This window comes from Ursus maritimus, unplaced genomic scaffold, assembly GCF_017311325.1.
Source record: "Ursus maritimus isolate PB19 unplaced genomic scaffold, ASM1731132v1 scaffold_5, whole genome shotgun sequence".
Lineage (NCBI taxonomy): Eukaryota > Metazoa > Chordata > Mammalia > Carnivora > Ursidae > Ursus > Ursus maritimus.
Genome location: NW_024426663.1, coordinates 79,384,155 through 79,404,130, shown reverse-complemented (window position 1 = coordinate 79,404,130; position 19,976 = coordinate 79,384,155). Strand labels below are relative to the sequence as shown.

The window sequence follows — 19,976 nt, the reverse complement described above, 5'->3', positions numbered from 1 at the left end:
TATCCTAAAATCTGGGATGGTGAGGGGCTTCTGGGTTGCTCCGTTTGTTAAACATCCTACTATTAATTTTGGCTCAGGTCATGATTTCACAATCATGAGATCAAGCCCCATATCAGGCTCCACACTGAGCATAGAGCCTGCTTGAGATCCTCTCTCTCTCCCTCTTTCTCTCTCTCCCTCCTCAACCTGTAAAAAAATGATGTCTGTGATTGTGAATCCTCTAATTTAATTCTTCCTCAAGATTTTATAAGGAGCTGTGATGTATGGAATTGCTGAATCACTATATTGTACACATGAAACTATATAACACTGTAAGTTAACTAACTGGAATTAAATGAAAAACTAAAAACTCATGTGATAGGATTGCAAGAGCCTTAATCTAGAGAGATCACCAAGGGAAAAACTTCTCAGGAAAAGTGTTATATAAGGTGAAATCTGAATGACAAAAAGTCACCACAAAAACTTTTGAGAGAAAAATATTCCAGTAGGTAAACTGTAAGTGAAAAGTTAAAAAAGAAAAAATTCTAATGGCTATCTTTTGTGGTTCAACCAAATCTTTATCTTATTTGTTCTAGTACTGTGAAAAATGCTATTGGTTATTTGATAGGGATTTCATTGAATCTATAGATTGCTTTGGGTAGAATGGACTTTTTTGGGAAGAGTTTTACCTTATTAATTTTTCTAATCTACTAGCATGGTATATCTTTCCATGTGTTTGTGTCATATTCAATTTCTTTCATCGGTGTTTTATAGTTTTCAGATTGTAGGTGTTTTTCTTTCTTCATTAAATTTGTTCCTAGGCATTTTATTATTTTTTGATACAATTGAAAGTGGAATTATTTTCTCAATTTCTTTCTGCTATTTCATTAGCAGTATATAGAAATGCAACAGATTTTTTTTTAAAAGATTTTATTTTTTTTTAGGAGGCTCCATGCCGAACATAAAGGCCAACATAGGGCTAAAACCCAGAACCATGAGATCAAAACCAGAGCTGAAATCAAGAGTGGGATGCTTAATTGACTGGGCCACCCAGGCATCCCTAAACATTTTATTTTTAAGGAATCTTTACACCCTATGTAGGGTTTGAACTTATAACCCTGAGATCAAGTGTCACGTGCTCTACTGACTGAGCCAGCCAGGCACCCCAATGCAATAGATTTTTTTTATATGAGCTTTGAACCTTCCTACTTTACTGAATTCATTTATCACTTTAATTTTTTTTTGATAGGGTCTATAGGATTTTCTATCTATAATATCATGTCATCTACAAAGTGTTACAGTTTCACTCATTCCTTATGAATTTGGATGATTTTTATTTATTTTTCCCCTGTTGAGCAGCTAGCCCAACTCAGGGCTTGATCCCAGGACCCTGAGATCATGACCTGAGCCAAGGTCAGATACTTCACCAACTGAACCACCCAGGCACCCCTTCAATTTTCATGAAGTTCATTTTTCAACATTTTCTTCATAAGTAGTGTTTTTGTGTCCTGCATCAGAAATCTTTTCCCACCATAAGGTCACAAGACATTTCCCTGTGTATTATTTTAGAAGTTTTATACTTTGGGGGTGCCTGGGTGGCTCACTTATTTCAGTGTCCAACTCTTGCTTTCAGCTCTAGTCAGGATCACAGGGTGATGAGATCCAGCCCCGTATCAGGCTCTGTGCTCAGCACAGAGTCTGCTGAAGAGTCTCTCCATCTCACCCACCCTCTCCTCCTCCCCATGCCTCAAACAAATAAGTGAGTAAAATCTTTAGAACTTTTATATAATTACCTAGTATATTTAGATCTATGGCCAACACGTTTTGAAATATAAACCCCAATTTTTATTCTTATATTCAATCAATTTAAAAAATCTATCAAAGTGTTAAAGAAGTTACTAAGCATTTTCAATTTCTGAAAGTATATTATCATGAACTAGTAACAATATGCAGATGAGCATTAGTTCATGGATCACGCTTGGAATACCACTGCTCTGTGAGGGCCAGATCTGACAATGACTTTAAATATGTAAGGATGGACTTTGGTAAGGGAAGGGCCTTGGAAGTTCTTAGAAGTCTATGCTGGGGTCGGAGTTATGGTCCAAGCTGGCATCTCCCTTCCTGATGCATTCATTTATACACATGTCCTTGATTGGTCCAAGCCCTGGGAAGTCTTTAATGGAAATCCTCATCAAAAAGTGCTATGAAAAAAATTATCTCTTTTGAAGTTGATACAGGTACTAAAAAATCTGTAGGATGACCAGTTAAAGCTGAGTAGTTGAAGGGCATCTCGGCTCCTTCCAGAGTTTAGCTATTGTGAACAATGATGCTATGAACATTGGGTGCATATGGCCCTTCTCTTCACTACGTCTGTATCTTTGGTGTAAATACCCAGTTGTGCAATTGCTGGGTCATAGGATGCCTTTCAACAGATGAATGAATAGAGAAGATTTGGTCCATATATACAATGGAATATTAATCAGCTATTAGAAAGAATGATTACCCAATATTTGCAGCAAGACGGGTCAGACTGGAAGAGATTATGCTAAGTGAAATTAGCCAAGCAAAGAAAGTCAATTATCATATGGTTTCACTCATTTATGGAATATAAGAAATACTAGGGAGATCAATAGAAGAAGGAAGGGAAGAATGAATGGAGGGTTAAACAGAAGGGGGAATGAACCAGGAGAGACAATGGACTCTGGGAAACAAACTGAGGGTTTCAGAGGGGAGATGGATGGAGGACTGGGCTAGGATGGTGATGAGTATTAAGGAGGGCACATATTGCATGGAGCACTGGGTGTTATACACAAACAATGAATCATGGAACACTACATCAAAAACCAATGATGTACTGTATGGTGATTAACATAACATAATAACAAATTTTTTAAAAAAGAATAACTATCATCAATAAATGAATAAATGAATAAATAAATAAATTAAATAAATAAATACAGCTGAGTAGATATCAAACAGTCTACAAGTGTCCAGTAATATAGACTTGTCAAAAAATACACTTTCCTCTTGATATTCCTTCCCTTCTTGTGTTGATTTATTTATATTACCCTTGACCCAAATACCCTTTATGATTTGATATTCCAAGGTGAGAAAATAACAAGAGTCATCCACTCACAGTGGTTTCAGCTTTAAGAATACCGGCTGCTTTGGACTTCAGATTGAACTCGCATATATAAGATATACCATGCTAGGTGCTAGATTCTCCTGTGAGCCCATTGATACAATAAGTCCATAAGGTTTTTATTTTTATCAAAGGCTCAGAAAGGTTAAATGACTTGCCCATAGTCTGTGATTCCAAGCGAGGTATTAATTCTATGGTCCTTATTGAATCACTTTTTGCTTATATTGAAAAGTTGGAGTCAAGGGACATCTTTGTCTAATGGTTATGTAGTTGTGTTAGCACAAAAACACTGATTTTTTTTTATTTTTGTTGCTACATTATTTACAACAGCCAAGATATGGAAGCAACTCCAGCATCCATTCACAGATAAATGGTTAAAAATGTTATGCACACACACATGAGTTCACACACAAGGCACTATTAATCATAAAAAAGAATGAGATTGTTGCTATTTGCAACAATGTGGATGAACCTAGAAGATATTATGCCAAGTGAAAGAAATCAGAAGAGAAAAACATATACCATATGATTTCATTCATATGTGAAACCTAAAATACAAAAACAAATGAACAAACAAACAAAAGCAGAAACTGATGTAAAATACAGAAAATGAATTGGTGGTTGCTAGGGGGCAAGGGAGTATGAGGATGGGAAACATGGGGTGAAAGGGAGTGGGGATGTAGAGATTCCTGTTACAGATGAATAAGTCAAGGGATAAAAGGTACAGCATAAGGAATACAGTCAATGAACGGTCACAGATGGTAACTACATTATGGTGAGCATAGCATCACTTGTTGAATCACAATTTCTACACCTGATTAATGTAACCTTATGTATCAACAATACTTCAATGGATATAATAATAATAATTAATAAATCCTAAATTTTTTTCTTTGAAAATATCACCAAAACTGGGAAAATTTTAACTACACTGAATATGACTCAAAAAGAAGACTCAAATTACTAAAATAAGAAATGAAAGTGGGGATGCTACCGCCAAACTTACTGACGGAAAAATGATAACAGGATACTATAAAAATTGCATACCAATAAAGTGGAAAATCTACATGAAATACATCAATCCCTAGAAACACACAAACTACCAAAGCTAACTCCAAAAGAAATAGGAATTCTAAATAGACTTAGAGTAAGTAAAGAGACTGAAACAGTAATCCAAACGCAGGAAACACCTCTAAACAAAACAAAGTAAAGCCCAGGCCCAGATGGCTTAATCGATGATATAATGGAGAAATTCTACCAAACACTTCGTAAGATTAACACTGATCTTTTTCCAAACTCCTGCAAAAGTATCAAAAGCAGACTAAAACATCCCAAGATAAATGTAGACCAGTATTCTTATGAATATAGATGAAAAGTACTCCACAAAATATTAGTGCACTGAGTCAAGCATCATCTTTTTTGAAGTTCTTATTTAAGTTCCAGTTAGTTAACACACAGTGTGACGTTAGTTTCAGGTGTACAAAATAGTGATTCAGAACTTCCATACAACACCCAGTACTCATCACACCTGCACCTCTTAATACCCATCACATATTACCCATACTCCCCCCTACATTTCCCCTAGTATCTACCAGTTTGTTCCCTATACTCTATAAAGACTCTTATCTGTTTCTTGGTTTGCCTCTCTCTTTTTCTTCCCTTGCTCATTTGTTTTGTTTCTTAAATTCTACCTATGAGTGAAATCATATGGTATTTGTCTTTCTCCAACTGACTTAATTTGCTTAGCATATTGCTCTCTAGCTCCATCCACATCATAGCAAATGGCAAGATTTCACTCTTTTTTTATGGCTGAGTAATATTCCATTGTAGAAATATACCACTTCTTCTTTATCCATTCATCAGTCGATGGACACTTGGGCTGTTTCCATATCTTGGTTATTGTAGACAATACTGGTATAAACATTAAAGTGTATGTATACCTTTGAATGAGTATTGTTGTAGTCTTTGCAAAAATCCCTAATACTGCAGTTGCTGGATCTGTGGGTAGTTCTATTTTTAACTTTTTGAGAAACTGCCATACTCTTTTCCAGAGTGCCTACACCACCTTCTATTCCCTCCAACAGTGCAAGAGTGTTCCCATTTCTCTACATCCTTGGCAACACCTGTGGTTTCTTATTGTTGTTCATTTTAGCCATTCTGAAAGGTGTGAGGTGATATCTATTGTAGTTTTGATTTGAATTTCCTTGAAGATGAGTGATGTTGAACATCATTTCATGTGCCTGTTGGCCATCTCTATTTTGGAAAGAAGTCATAGTCATGTCTTAGGCCCATTGTTAATTGGATTATTTGGTGTTTGGGTGTTGAATTGTATAAGTTCTTTATATATTTTTAATACTAACCCTTTATCAGATATGTCATTGGCAAATGTCTTCTCCCATTCATAGGTTCACTTTTAGCTTTGTTGATTCTTTCCTTGCTGTGCAGAAGCTTTCTATTTTGATGAAGACCCAGTAGCTTATTTTTGCTTTTATTTTCCTTGCCTCAAGAGACATATCTAAAAAAAGAGATCCAATGTCTCCACATTCTCTCCAACACGTGTTACTATGCTTAAATAATGATTATCTTTAAATAATAGACAGCGGATCCCTCGTGCAATGTTATTGGGAATGTAATAAGTCAGAGAAAGACAAATAGTACATGATTTCACTCATATGTGGAATTTAAGAAACAAAACAGATGGACTTGGGGTAAGGGAAGGAAAAATAAAATAAGATAAATACAGAGAGAGAGGCAAACCATAAGAGACTCTCAACAATAGGGGACAAACTAAGGGTTGTGGAGGGGAGGTGGGTGGGGGGATGGGTTAAATGGGTGATGGGCATTAAGGAGGGCACTTGTTGTAATGAGCGCAAGGTGTTATATGCAAGTTAGGAATCACTAGATTCTATCCCTGAAACTAATACAACACTATATGTTAACTAACTTCAATTTAAATACAACCTTGAAAGGAAAAAAGACATTTAGTGAAACTGTTAATTCTCATCATTAATTAGCAAGTTATCAATAGATTTTTCAATGCTAGTAGTTTTTATCATGATGAATCCAGAATAATGTCCAATTTATTTGTAAAAAATGTAATCTCTTTGAAAACATAGAAGGCTAATAAACCCAGGCTGAATAAACACACATGATAAATAAATAAATAAATAAATAAATAAATAAATAAATAAATAAATAGTGATTATCCTAGTTGGCATAAGGTGATATATCATTGTGGTTTTGATTTGAATTTCCCTAATGAATAGTGATGTTGAACAATTTTCACATGCTATTGGTTATTTGTGTTGGGTTATTTGTTTTTTTGTTGTTCTTGTTGAATTATAGAAGTTCCTTATATATTCTGGATATTAATCTCTCATCAGATATATGATTTCTAATTTTTTTCTCCCATACCATAGGATGCCTTTTTACTCTGTTTTCTTCCATATACAGAAGTTTTTAAGTTTGACATATTTTCAAATGTCTCTTTTGCTTTTGTTGTCTGTGCTTTTGAATTCATATCAAAGAAATCATGACAAAATCCAATCTTATAAAGAGTTTTTCCTATATTTTATTCTAGTATTTTATAGCTTTAGGTCTTACCTTTAGGTCTTTGTCCATTTTTTACTTAATTTTTATACATGCTGTAAGGGTAAGGTAAAGGTCCAACTCCTACTCTGGCATATAGAAAACCAAGTTTCCCAGCAATATATTTTGAAAAGACTCCTTTCCTTACTGTGTGGTCTTGGCACCCTTACCAAGATCATTTAACCAAATACATGAGGGTTTATTTCAAGGCTCGTTATTCTTTTCCATTGGTCTACATGTGTCATTATTCCAGTACCCCATTGTTTTGATTCCTATACTATGCTTTGAAATCAGGAAGTATAACATCTACAATTTTGTTCTTTCTTTTCAGGATGATTTTGCCTCCTCAGGGGGCCTCATATTCCCTATGAATTTTTAGGATGTATGTCTGTTCCCAAAAAATGTCTTGGGATTGGGATAGGGATTCCATTGATTCTGTAAACGACTTTAGGTAATATGGACATTTTAACAATATTAAATCTTCTAATCTCTAAACATGGAATGTATTTCTATTGATTTAGGCCTCCTTTGATTTCTGTCAGCAATGTTTAGTAGTTTTCAGTGTGTGATTCTTGCACCTTCTTGCTTTATTCCAAAGTATTTTATTTTTTCTGTTGTTCTGGAAAATGAGAGAGTTTTCTTTGTTTCTCTTTCAAATTTTAAATTGTTCATGTGTAGAAATGGTAACTGATTTTTATGTGTTGATTTTCTTCACTGTAATTACATTGAATTCACTTATTAGTTCTTAGACATTTTTTCATGGAATATATAGGATTTTCTACATATAAAAACATGCCATCTACAAACACAGATAATGTTACATCTTCCCTTCCAATTTGGAGGCCTTTTATGTCTTTCTCTTGGGTAATTGCTCTGGCTTGACCTTCCGATTCTATATGGAATAGAATGAACAAGAGTAAGTATTCTTGTTTTTCAAAAAAGATTTTATTTATTTACTTGAGAGAAAGAGAGAGAGCAAGAGTTGGGAAAGGGGCAGACGTAGAGAGAGAAGCAGACTCCCCACTGAGTGGGGCTCCCAATGCAGGGCTCAATCCCAGGACCCTGAGATCATGACCTGAACTGATGTGAGAAGCTTAACCAACTGAGCCACCCAAGGACCCTAGTTTTCTTTTTTCTTGTTGTTTTTTATTTATTTAAGTAATCTCTACACATAAAATGGGGCTGAAACCCATGACACTGATATCAAGAGTCACATGTTCTTCCAACTGGGCCAGCCAGGCACCCCAGGAGTAGATATGCTTGTCCTCTTGCTGATCTCACAGAGAGAGTTTTTGTTATTTCCCTTTTTGTATGATGATAGATGTGGGATTTCCTGTATTTTACTTATTTATTTATAATTTGCTTTAATTCAGTTATAATTGAAACATAATCTTACAGATGTTGAAGATATGCCACTTTTGACTTGATATATTTATACATTGGAATACTACCACAGCATTAGCTAACAACTCTATTATGTATGGTCTTTATTATGTTCAGGTAGTTTCTTACTAAAGGTACTTTATTGAGTTTTGATTTATATATCATGAAAGGGGAATGCATTTTGTCAAATGCATTTTCTAAATCAGTTGCTATGACAACATGGTTTTTGTCCTTCTTTCTGTTGGGTTGTTGTATTTCATCAACTAAATTTTGTATATTGAATCATCCTAGTTTGGACACATCACATCATGTTCTCCTCCACATAGAAAGTATACCCTTCCTCAGGGTGCCTGAGTGGCATCTGCCTTTGCCTCAGGTCATGATCCCAGTGCCCTGGTATCCAGTCCCGCATTGTACTCCCAGCTCTGCTGAGAGCCTGCTTCTGTATGCAGTCTCTCTATCAAATAAATAAATAAAATCTTGAACAATAAAGTCTATTAAAAGATAGAAAGAAAGCGTACCCCACCTCTCCCCCAACTGGGATCTAGAGAGAAAGTAAGCCCTACACTCTTGGCTGTGCAGTCTGGATGAAGTCTCCACCTCACAAAGGTGGCAGGGGCAGAAGGACATGATCCTCGTTCAAATACCACAGACTCTCAATTTTTTCCCGAATGTTCATACATTTTCTTGAATGGATATTTCTCCAGATGGTCTGCCTTAGGGCCATTTCCAGAGACTTTAAATCCTTGTGCGTCTCTATGAGAAAATGATTTACACCACCTTCAGTGGGAATTAGGGTAACAGAGCTCCTTATTCGGTCATGCTAGATGTCAATACTCCTTGTCAATATTTTATTATCTCCAGTAAACACATTATTTGAGTATTTAAATTGCTGGGACATATTTTTACTAATAAAACTTTAATTGGAATCGTTCTTATCATTTCCATTCTATTTTTTTCATTGTTTGATTCAGAGGTAGAGTTTAGTGCTTCATCAATTGCATCGAACACCCAGTGCACACATTACGTGCCCTCCTTAATGCCCATCACCGAACTACCCCATCCCCACAACCACTTCTCCTCCAACAACCCTGATTGTTTCTTACAGTTAAGAGTCTGTTGTGGTTTCTCACCCTCTCTGCTTTGACTTATTTAATTTTTCCCTCCCTTCCCTTATGATGATCCGATTTGTTTCTTAAATTCTACATATGACTGAAATCATAAGATAATTGTCTTTCTCTGATTGACTTTTTTTACTTGGCATAATACCCTCTAGTTCATGCACATCATTATAAATGGTAAGATTTTGGTGTTTTGATGGCTGAGTAATACTTCATTGTATGTATATACCACATCTTTATTTATTCATCTGTGAATAGACATCTGGGCTCTTTCCATATTTTGCCTATTGTGGACATTGCTGCTATAAACATTGGGGTACAGGTGGACCTTTGGATCACTGTGTTTGTATCGTTTGGGTAAATACCTAGTATGGCATTTGAGGGGTTGTAGGATAGCTTTATTTTTAACTTCTGGAGGAAGCTCCAAACTGTTTTCCAGAAAGGCTCCACAGGCTTCCATTCCCACCAACAGCATAAGAGGTTGCCCCCATCTCCCCATCCTCACAAACATCTGTTATTTCCTAAGTTGTTCATTTTAGCCATTCTGACTAGTACTGTATAGATTTTGGATACTAACCCTTGATATGGTGATACATTTGCAAATATCTTTCCCATTCTGTTAGTTGTCTTTTGGTTTTGTTGACTATTTCCCTTGCTGCACAAAAGCGTTTTCTCTTAATGAAATTCCAATAGTTCATTTTGGCTTTTGTTTAACTTGCCTTTGAAGACATGTCTGGCAGGAAGTTGCTGCTTGTCAAGGTAAATGATGTTGTTACCTGGATTCTCCTCTACGATTTTGTTGGATTCCTGACTCACATTCAGTTTTTTCATCTATTTTGAGTTTAGTTTTGTGTTTGGTGTAAGAAAATGGTCCGATTTCATTCTTCTGCTTCTGACTGTCCAATTTTCCCAACACCATTTATTGAAAAAACTGTCTTTTTTCTGTGGATATTCTTCCCTGCTGTGTCAAAGATTATTTGACCATGGAGTTGAGGGTCTATTTCTGGGTTCTCTGTTCTGTTCCATTTTTCTATGTGTCTGTTTCTGTGCCAATACAATACTATCTTGATGATTACAGCTTTGTAATAGAGCTCAAAGTCAGGCATTGTGATGCCATCACCTTTGGTTTTCTTTTTCAACATAACTCTGGCTATTCAGGGTCTTTTCTGGTTCCATACAAATTGTAGGATTATTTGTTACAATTTTGTGAATACTGTTGATGGTATATTGATAGGGATTGAATTGAATGTGTCAATTGCTTTGGGTAGCATACACATTTTCACAATATTTATTCTTCCAATCCATGGGCCTGAATGTTTTTCCATTTCTCAGTGTCTTCCTCAATGTCTTCCATAAGAGTTCTGTAGTTTTCAGACTAAAGATCCTTTAACTCTTAGGTTAGGTTCATTCCTAGGTATCTATGGATTTTGGTACATTTGTCAATGTGATCGATACCTTAATTTCTTGTTTTCTGTCTCATTGTTAGTGTATAGAAATACAACTTATTTCAGTACATTGATTTCATATCCTGCCACTTTGTTGAATTCTTATACAAGTTCTAGAAATTTTGAGATGGAGTCTTTTGTGTTTCCACAAAGAATATCATGTCATCTGGGAAGAGAAAAAGCTTGATTTCTTCTTTGTTAATTTTGATGCCTTTTATTTCTTTTGTTGTCTCATTGCTGAGGCTAGAAATTCTACTACTATGTTGAAGAACAGTGCTGAGGTGAATATCCCAGTCAGGTTTCTGACCTTAGAGGGAAAGAGGTCAGTTTTTCCCCTATTGAGAATGATTTTGCTGTAAGATATGGCTTTTATGATATTGAGGTATTTTCCCTCGAACCCTACACTCTGAAGGGTTTTAAACAAGAAAGGATGCTGTACGTTGTCAAATGCTTTACTGCATTTTTTTGAGAGGATCATATAGATCTTTCCTTTCTTTTATTAATGTGGTGTATCACAATGATTGATTTTTGAATGTTGAACCACATTCCAGTCCAGGAACAAATCCCACTTGGTTGTGGTGAATAGACCTTTTAATGTATTGTCGGATCCTACTGGCTGGTGTTGCTGGATCCTATTGCCTGGTGTCCTGGTGAGAATCTTTGCATCCATGTTCATCAGAGATATTGGTCTGTAATTATCCTTTTTGGTGGGGTCTTTGTCTGGTATTGAGATTAAGATAATTTTGTCCTCAGGGAATGAGTTTGGAGTTTTTCCTTCCATGCCTATTTTTTGATCCAGCTTCAGAAGAAAAGATATTAATTCTTTAAATAATGGGCAGAATTCTGCTGAGATTCCATCTGTTCCTGGACTCTTGTTTTTTGGGATATTTTTGATTACTACTCCAATTTGTTGCTGGTTGTGGGTCAGTTCAGGTTTTCTATTACTTCCTATTTCAATTTTGGTAGTTTATATGTTTCTAAGAATTCATCCATTTCATCCAGATTGCCTATTTTGTTGTCATGTATTGGCCATAATATGTTCTTATAATTAATTTCTTCAGTGTTGGTTGTCTTCTCGCCTCTTTCATTTATGATTTTATTTATATCCGTCCTTTCTGTTTTCTTTCTGATAAGTCTGGATTGGGGTTAATTGATCTTATTAATTCTTTCAATGAACCAGCTCCTAGTTTCATTGATTGGCCTACTGTTCTTTTAGTTTCTATTTCTTTGATTTTTGCTCTAAACATTATTTATCTTTTTCTGCTGGATTTAGCCTTTATTTGCTGCTCTTTTTCCAGCTGCTTTAGGTGTAATTTTAGGTTTTGTATTTGAGACTTTTCTTGTTTCTTGAGAAAGGCCTGTTTGGCTATATACTTCTTTCTTAGGACTGCCTTTGCTACATCCCAAAGCTTTGGAACTGTTGTTTTTCCATTTTTATTTGCTTCCATTATTGTTTTCTTCTTAGCTGGTTGAAGCATTTGTTCTTTAGGAAGATCTCTTTAGTCTGCATGTATTTGTGTTCCTTCCAAATTTTCTCTTATGATTGAGTTCAAGTTTTAAAGCACTGTGATCCGAAAAGATGCTGGCATAATCTTAATCATTTGGTACCAGGTGAGATGTGATTTGTGACCCAGTATGCGATGTATTCTGGAGAAGGTTCCACGTGCACTTGAGAAGAATGTGTTTTCTCTTGCTTTAGGATGAAATGCTCTGAATATATCTTTGATGTCCATCTGGTCCAGTATGACATTCAAACCCCTTGTTTTCTTATTGATCTTCTGCATAGATAATCTGTCTGTTGCTGTGAGTGGGGTGTTAATGTCCCCTACTCTTTTGTATTATTATCAATGTGTTTCTTCAGTTTTGTTATTAGTTGGTTTATATAATTGGCTGCAACCAAGTTAAGGGCATATTATTAGATTTTTTTCATAGACCTTTCAATTATGATATAGTGTCCTTCTTCATCGCTTATTGCAGTCTTTGTTTTAAAATCTAATTTGTCTGATAAAAGGATTTCTGCCCAGCTTTCTTTTCATGTCCATTCACATGATAAATGGTTTTCTACAGCATGACTTTCAATCTGGAGGTGTCTTTAGTTCTAAAATGAGTCTCTTGTAGACAGTATATGGATGTGTCTTCTTTTTTTATCCAGTCCATTCCCCTGTATCACTTGACTGGAGCATTTACCCCATTTACACTGAGAGTCATTATTGAAAGATATGAATTTCATGCCATTATATTATCTGTAGGTCCCTATTTCTGTAGATTGTCTCTGTTTCTTTCTGCTCTTTCTTACCTGGGGCTCTCTCTTTGCTGAGCAGAAAGCCCACACTTGGACTCTCTGTTTGCAGCTGGCTTCCCCTCTCTGATGCTTGGGAACTCTGCCATGCTTGGGCACTCCATTCTTTTTGTGACCTTGGGGATCCCGAGACCATGCTGTCCCACCTGAGATCTCCCTGGTTTGCCCCCTGAGTAACTTTCAGGCATACTTCTAAAAGTTCTGATTTTGTGTTCCACTGCTTATATCAATTTCTGTTATGAATCTTACGAAGGCTCACCCTTCCCCTCCCCCTTGGTTTATCATTTCAAATTCTCATCTCCGCACTTCCCACCTTGCAAAAAGTGGTCACTTTTCTATTGTGAAATTTCAGCAATTCTTTCCTCAGATGTCCAGTTGCTTTCAGAGGTTTTCAGAATGATTTGATAATTAACTAGCTGAATTCCAGGGACCACATGAAATTGGGTCGCCTACTCCTTTGCCATCTTAACTCCTTCTCCTATTTCCATTTTTTCATGCCTTTTTCATTCTTTGGACTTTTACATTCTCTTCCCCGGAGGCAATACAGTTATATTGAACTCTACGAATGACTTGTGTATCACTTGGTACCACATGTCTGTGTTTGTTTGTTGTTTTTCATTCCATCAATGATCTTGTCTTTTCTTTCAGGTTGTGTTCCCTGGAAGGCTGAGCATGGTAAGTAAAACACCATACAAGTCATCTGAGGCTTTAGGCATATCTGCTCAGAGAGACTTTACATTTGCTCTTAGCAGATGGCAAAGGCTTGTAGAAACCATGCTGTGATGGTTAAACTGTATGTGTCACTTCACCCAGTTGGTTGGTCGAATAGTAGTCTGGATGTTGCACTAATGTTATTTTATAGATGTACTTAATATCTACAGTAAGTTGATTTTAAATAAGGAAGATTTTTTTCAATATTGAGGGTGGGCCTCATTGAATCAGTTCATGGCCTTAAATGCAAAAATTGCTTCTTTGGAGAAGAAATTATACCTCAAGTCTTTAACATGGAAATCCTATGTAGATTCCAGGCACTGTATGGAATTTGGACTCAAGATTGGAACATCAGACCTTACCTGAATTTGAGGAGAGCCATCTTGCTCTACATATTTCAGATATGCTAGCTTTCACAGTCAAATGGGGTAATTCCTTAAAATAAATTTATAGGTGTAGGTATAGGAGTGTGGGGGTGTGTGTGTCTGTGTGTCTGGTTGTGTGTGTGTATGTTTGTATCTTATTGTTTCTGGCCAGTCCTAAGTCTTTACTTGCTTCATCTTAGCACACCTACTTTCTGACCTAAGTCGCTTGATCTGTGGCAGATAGACAAATGTCCATGAGGACTGAAGACCCAGAACATTCCCAGGCCACAGAGGTCAGCAAGTCTGTTTGAACCCACCTAGGCTCTTTGATTAGTCTAGCAATATTTTTTGGCAAAATATTTTTCTTTTTTTAGGTCACACAAATTATTTTACTGATCTCCCTTTGAGAATCTATAGACGTGACCTCCTGTGCAGAAGGGACAGGGTATTCCTACACATGAGGAAACAGGAACCAGAGCCTAAAACATAACCCCACCCCCACTCCAACACCAGCACTGTGATAATGAGAACTGTTGCAGACCACTGCACTCCCTTTACTGCTTACCCTAAACCACTTTAAAAAGCCCTGGGATAGGCAGACACCACAGAGTTGGCCTTTGGACAAGAATTTGCCTTCTCCCCAGTTTCCTGGCTTCCTGAATGAAGCTCAAATTCCTTTCCAATCAAGACACATCTCTTGAGTAATGATCTTTCCAGCAATGGGCAGCCAGCCAAACTTGGGTTTGGTAACAAGCATGCTCACTGTGTGTGAGCCCTGAACTCTGCTTTTGGTTCCTTGGTTTTGTGAGACTGTTAAAAGCTCTGCAAAGTCTCTCTCTCTCTCTCTCCCAGGAATTTCTGCAGTTACTGGGAAACATCTCCATGATGAACACAGCACAAAATATTGTCCTTGAATCTGAGTCTATTCTTTCAAAATGGCCCCTTTATACTTTCTTGACTTAGAGCAGGTTTTCTTATATTTATCCATTTTTTTGGTAGTTGTTTTCAGCAGGAGGGCTGTCTAAATTACATATTCCAACATTGCCAGAAGCAGAAATCCCATATATGTAGCTTTTTGAACTACTGTTTCGATTGCTTTAGTGATCTACACAGGAATTCTCTTTCTCAACTCCACTTTATTGAATTACATGTATTCTTATTAGCTCCATCTTGAAATCACGTTCTCTATAATTTTTATCAAGGTAAATTCCTTGGCTTTCTTCTTTCTCCTTTTCTTAATTTGTTTGTTTCGTTTGTGTCTTTTTTTTGTCTAATTTATTTATCCACATTTGCTCCTTTTTGCATTTTAGTTTTTATATTGCTTTAATTTGAACCCTCATTTTATTACACTATTAGACTTTTTCTTCCCTATCTTTTAGGGTCATAAATTGTCCTCCATTTACCCCTTGGGCTGCATTGTTCAATTTTGTTATGTAGACTTCCATTATTTAACAATGAATAATGTATCATTTCTCTTATATTATCCCATCAATAAGTTATGTTAAAAAGTATTTCCAATTCCAAAAATGTTGGAGCTTCTGCTCTTGTTTTAAAATGCTAGCATATTTTCATAGAAGCTAGTGAATGTGATCTGTGTAGAAGCACTTCTGCTTATTTCTTTAGAAACGTTATGAACTCCTCACTCAGGTCAACTTTCTCAATGTTCCAAGTTTCTAAATGGTCTAAATGTACATGTGAACAAATGTATATTCTCTAAGTCAGGGTTGAAAATAATTTCTAATATGTACTTTAAATTAACACTTCAAATATTTTGTCCAATGGTATGTATGCTTTTTTTCTAATAATGGCTTTATTGAACTATAATTTACATACCATATATTTTACCAATTTAAAGTGTACAATTCAGTGGTTTTTACTGTATTTACAGATCTGTGCAACCATCCCCACAATTTTTTTTTAAGATTTTATTTATTTATTTGACAGAGATAGAGACAGCCAGCGAGAGAGGGAACACAAGCAGGGGGAGTGGGAGAGAAAGAAGCAGGCTTATAGCGGAGGAGCCTGATGTGGGTCCCGATCCCATAACACCGGGATCACGCCCTGAGCCAAGGGCAGACGCTTAACCGCTGTGCCACCCAGGTGTCCCATCCCCAAATTTATGTTAGAATGTTTTCATCACCCCTACAGGACATTCTGTGCCGACTAGAAGCATGCCCTGTTTCACCCCTCCCTCCCCCACACACTCCTGCCCATAGCCCAAGACAACTGCTAATCTATTTTCTGTCTCGATGGATTTCCCTATACTGGACACTTTATATAATTGAAATGATACATTATATGGTCTTTTAAGATTAGCTTCGTCCAGGGGTGCCTGGGTGGCTCAGTCGGTAGTGTCTGACTCTTGATTTTGGCTTGGTTCAATTATTTCAGTGTCATGAGATCAAGCAACACATTGGGTTCTGCACTCAGCACAGAATCTGCTTGAGATTGTCTCTCTCCCTCTGACCCTGCCACATTCATTCTCTCCCTCTCTCTCTCAAAAAAAAATTTTCCCTTCCTCCACTTAGCATCTTTTCATTGTTCATCCTTGTATCGTCCTTTTCTTTTTATTCCTGAATATGACTCCATTCTATGACTATACCACAGCTTTTCATTCACTCATTGGTAGGTGGACATTTCAGTTGTTCCCATGTTTTTATATTATGAATAATGCTGCAGTAAGTATTCACATACACCTCTTTTTGTTTGGAGACTGTTTTCAATTCTTTGGGAGTGGAATTGCTGGGCTGTATGTTAATTCTATGTTTAACTTCTTGAGAAACTTCCAAGCTGATTTCCCAGTGGCTGTACCATTTTATGTGCCCCCCAATGGTGTAAGAGGGTTCCAATTTCCCCACATCCTCTCCACCCTTGTAGTCATCAGTCTTTTTTATTTTAGCCAATCTAGTGGGTGTAAAGTATCGCATTATGGTTTCAATTTGCATTGATCCACGATATGTGTTTTAAGTGCACAATTTTTCCTTATAGGAGTACCAATTATTGAAATAAATGTGTGTGAATTCCCCACTAAAATCATGGACACGCTCTTTTCTGTTTATAATTGTCTTATATTGAAGTAAAACTTTTGAGGGTACACAATTTTAGGGCAACTTCTTCTTCCCAGTTGTCTTAACCTTTATCATTATTGTAGTACCCTCTCCATCACAAGTCACACTACTTCTCTAACAGTTTAGAAATACTCACTTAGCTTTTAAAAATTAGTATTTGAATATTAAAATTCTTTTTAGTTTGGGTATCGTCATGCCTTCCTTCTTATTATGTAGCTGATTTTTTTTTTTTAACTTCAACAGTCTGTCTCTGTTCTTTGGCTCCAATTCCCAGTTTTCTCTTTCCCGAAAAGCTGTGAAGCACAGAGGTCTGTGCTATATGAGTCACTCATGTGCTGAGGACAGCTTCACTTTCAGTGTGATGTTTGCTCCCATTACTTGTTCGAGCATAGTTCTTAGGGAAAAATATTTCAAAACTTTTCTTTAAAATTTTGACTCTTTTCTAGCAGAATTTTTGAGGTTTTTCTCAGATAGCATAGTGCGACAGAAGGGAATGGCTCCATATTTCTTTTAAAGGTAGAAATCTACAAAGAAAACATATTTTGCTGTTGACACAAAAAACATGCCTTCGAAAAACAGAACTATTCAAGAAACACCTCCAGTGATGCAAATAGGTTGAAAGGTGTGCATAGAGGAAGTAAAGTGGGGCTTCATAAAGTATATGAGGATGGTTTGTGGGGACTGGGGTGTTATTATTAAGATGAAGAAAACATGGTTGTATTTACACATATCACTGGTTATAACTGTGTATAATTGGTTAAACCAGTTGTAATTGGAAACATATGGTAAATTCATGTATTGACTCCAAGGTGTAAACTATGGAATAGTGCAGGTACCAAATCCTTTGGTCTAAGAGAAGATCTGTCTAGCATAATCCAGCAAGTATAGTTAGTGTAACTGAACCAATAGTTCTGTCACATTAGGAAAGATCTCTGTAAAATAGGGTGATGCAAAAAAATCAAAATGCATTTTTGAGAATCATTATAAGATAAATATTGCATTATCCATGGGTGACTGTCTCAAACATGTTTTATTCCACAAGTCTAGCCATTTATCTCCTATGTTCAGGGAGCTGGATGCTTTGAGAGATGTCCAAAGGACAATTTTTAGCACTCTTTCACAATTTGACCTAACTTAAATTAAGGGTGGAAAATTCTAATTGAGGTCCTTTGCGTCAGAAAAGTGTGAAGGCATCATGTGTTGAGGGAAATTGTGTGTTGAGAGGATTTTCTCATCTTTGCAAAGGCACAGTTCAGAAAGAATCGTTTGTACTGATTTTTTATCAATACCAAAGGACAGATTGCTGGATAAGCATGGGAGAGAATTACAGTGATGTTCTCCAGCCCTTTTACATTGCGTTTATAACTTACATAAATGGTAAGGAAGCAATTACTCCAGTGAAAGAAAACAAAGCAGCTCACCAGTGCCAGGATTGTGTGGGTGGCCTTGGTTTCGGGAGAGGGTCTTGGGCAGAGGCTGGTCTTGTGGAGATGTTGGACTGTCTTGCTATGTTTGAAAAGGAACGTTACCATGTACACACTGGCCCAGACCATGAGAAACACACACAGGAAATCTCGTAAGAACATGCACCATCTAAACACACCTGACTGAATGTAATCAGGATCCTTCCCAATACAGTATGTCAGAGAATAGAATTTGTCAAGTTCTGTGGTGTTGTACGGGGCCAGAGCACTTATGATGACACGGATATAGATCAGCATGTTGGTGATCCAGAAAGAAAAGAAGGCCGGAAAAATGTATGTGGAGAGTTTTTGTTTGAGCCATGCCCACCTAGAGTTGCTGGGAGTGATACTGATGGCCTGAACAATGCTCAGGAAGGACGTGGTGCAGAGGGAAAGACCCCGGGTGACTCTGTACAGGTACATCACTACCTTACAAACAATGTCATCTAAAAAATTTCTTACTCCAAAAGCATTCATTGCTTCTGGAATCCCACTGAAAAGAATTGTCATGACATTTGCTAAAATCAAATGGATAAATACCAAATTTATAGGCTTTGTATGTAGCTGGACCAAGAAGGTGTTGATGAGTAGCACCAGTAGCAATGTGTTTCCAATAAAACCAATCCCAATTTGAGAGAGAACGAACAATCCCAAAATAGTATCACTTGACGCTATCACATTCATTTGCCTCTTATACTTGGATACACTCTTGCACAACTAAAAAAGAACCCAGAATCATTTGTAAGCCTGATGGAAACAATGGGATCATATGGAGACTCCATGAGATATGATCATCCTCAGCAGGAGGTTGTTCAGATGCTCTGTAACAATATTCAGGAAAGTAAGAATTAGTTCTAGAGGTAAATATCAAGGATTATTGACGTCACTGCAGAGGAATATAGGGTTGAGAAAAAGCATACATTTTATGAAAACATAACTGTAATTCTAAGAAATAAATTGAGTAATCTGAAGAAGTTGTTTTTGTTCATTACAAACAGTATTTCAGTTTTATACAGATTCCATCATGTTCTATGTGTATGTTCTGAACTTCACCTCAAGTATTTGAATAAATTTCCATCTTCTGCCATGAATAATAGAAAATTAATATGTATTTTAATGCATGTTATTCCATTTCCAGCCTACATGACACACTTTATTGTTATAGTCATTAACCAGGAGAAGACTCCATCCACAGTGTCGCACATGACCGTCTGGCTCTTCAAAAGCCTTACCTGACCCGGCTACACTCCTTTCCCAGCACCAAGACCCTTCCAATGTACGTGATATCACATCCACTCCTGGGTCAGTACACTGCATCCTCCAGTTCTGTTTTGAAAATTCACATCAGCTCTTTATTCTACACTAAAGTCACTGATTCTCTTGAATCTCTCTCAGGTAGTGAGATCTCTCTC

At 36.7% G+C, this 19,976-nt stretch overlaps 1 protein-coding gene across 1 annotated transcript; it reads right to left on the bottom strand.

The window, feature by feature from the left end:
* Positions 1–18,294: 18,294 nt before the first annotated feature.
* Positions 18,295–19,248, bottom strand: LOC121100805 (vomeronasal type-1 receptor 4-like). The gene has a single exon (XM_040622717.1). The coding sequence runs from the start codon at positions 19,246–19,248 to the stop codon at positions 18,295–18,297; it is 954 nt and encodes a 317-aa protein (XP_040478651.1).
* Between the last annotated feature and the right edge of the window lie 728 nt (positions 19,249–19,976).

Excerpts from the sequence above, each read along its gene's own strand:
- LOC121100805 (XM_040622717.1), bottom strand. The coding sequence starts at position 19,248 with ATGAATGTGATAGCGTCAAGTGATACTATTTTGGGATTGTTCGTTCTC.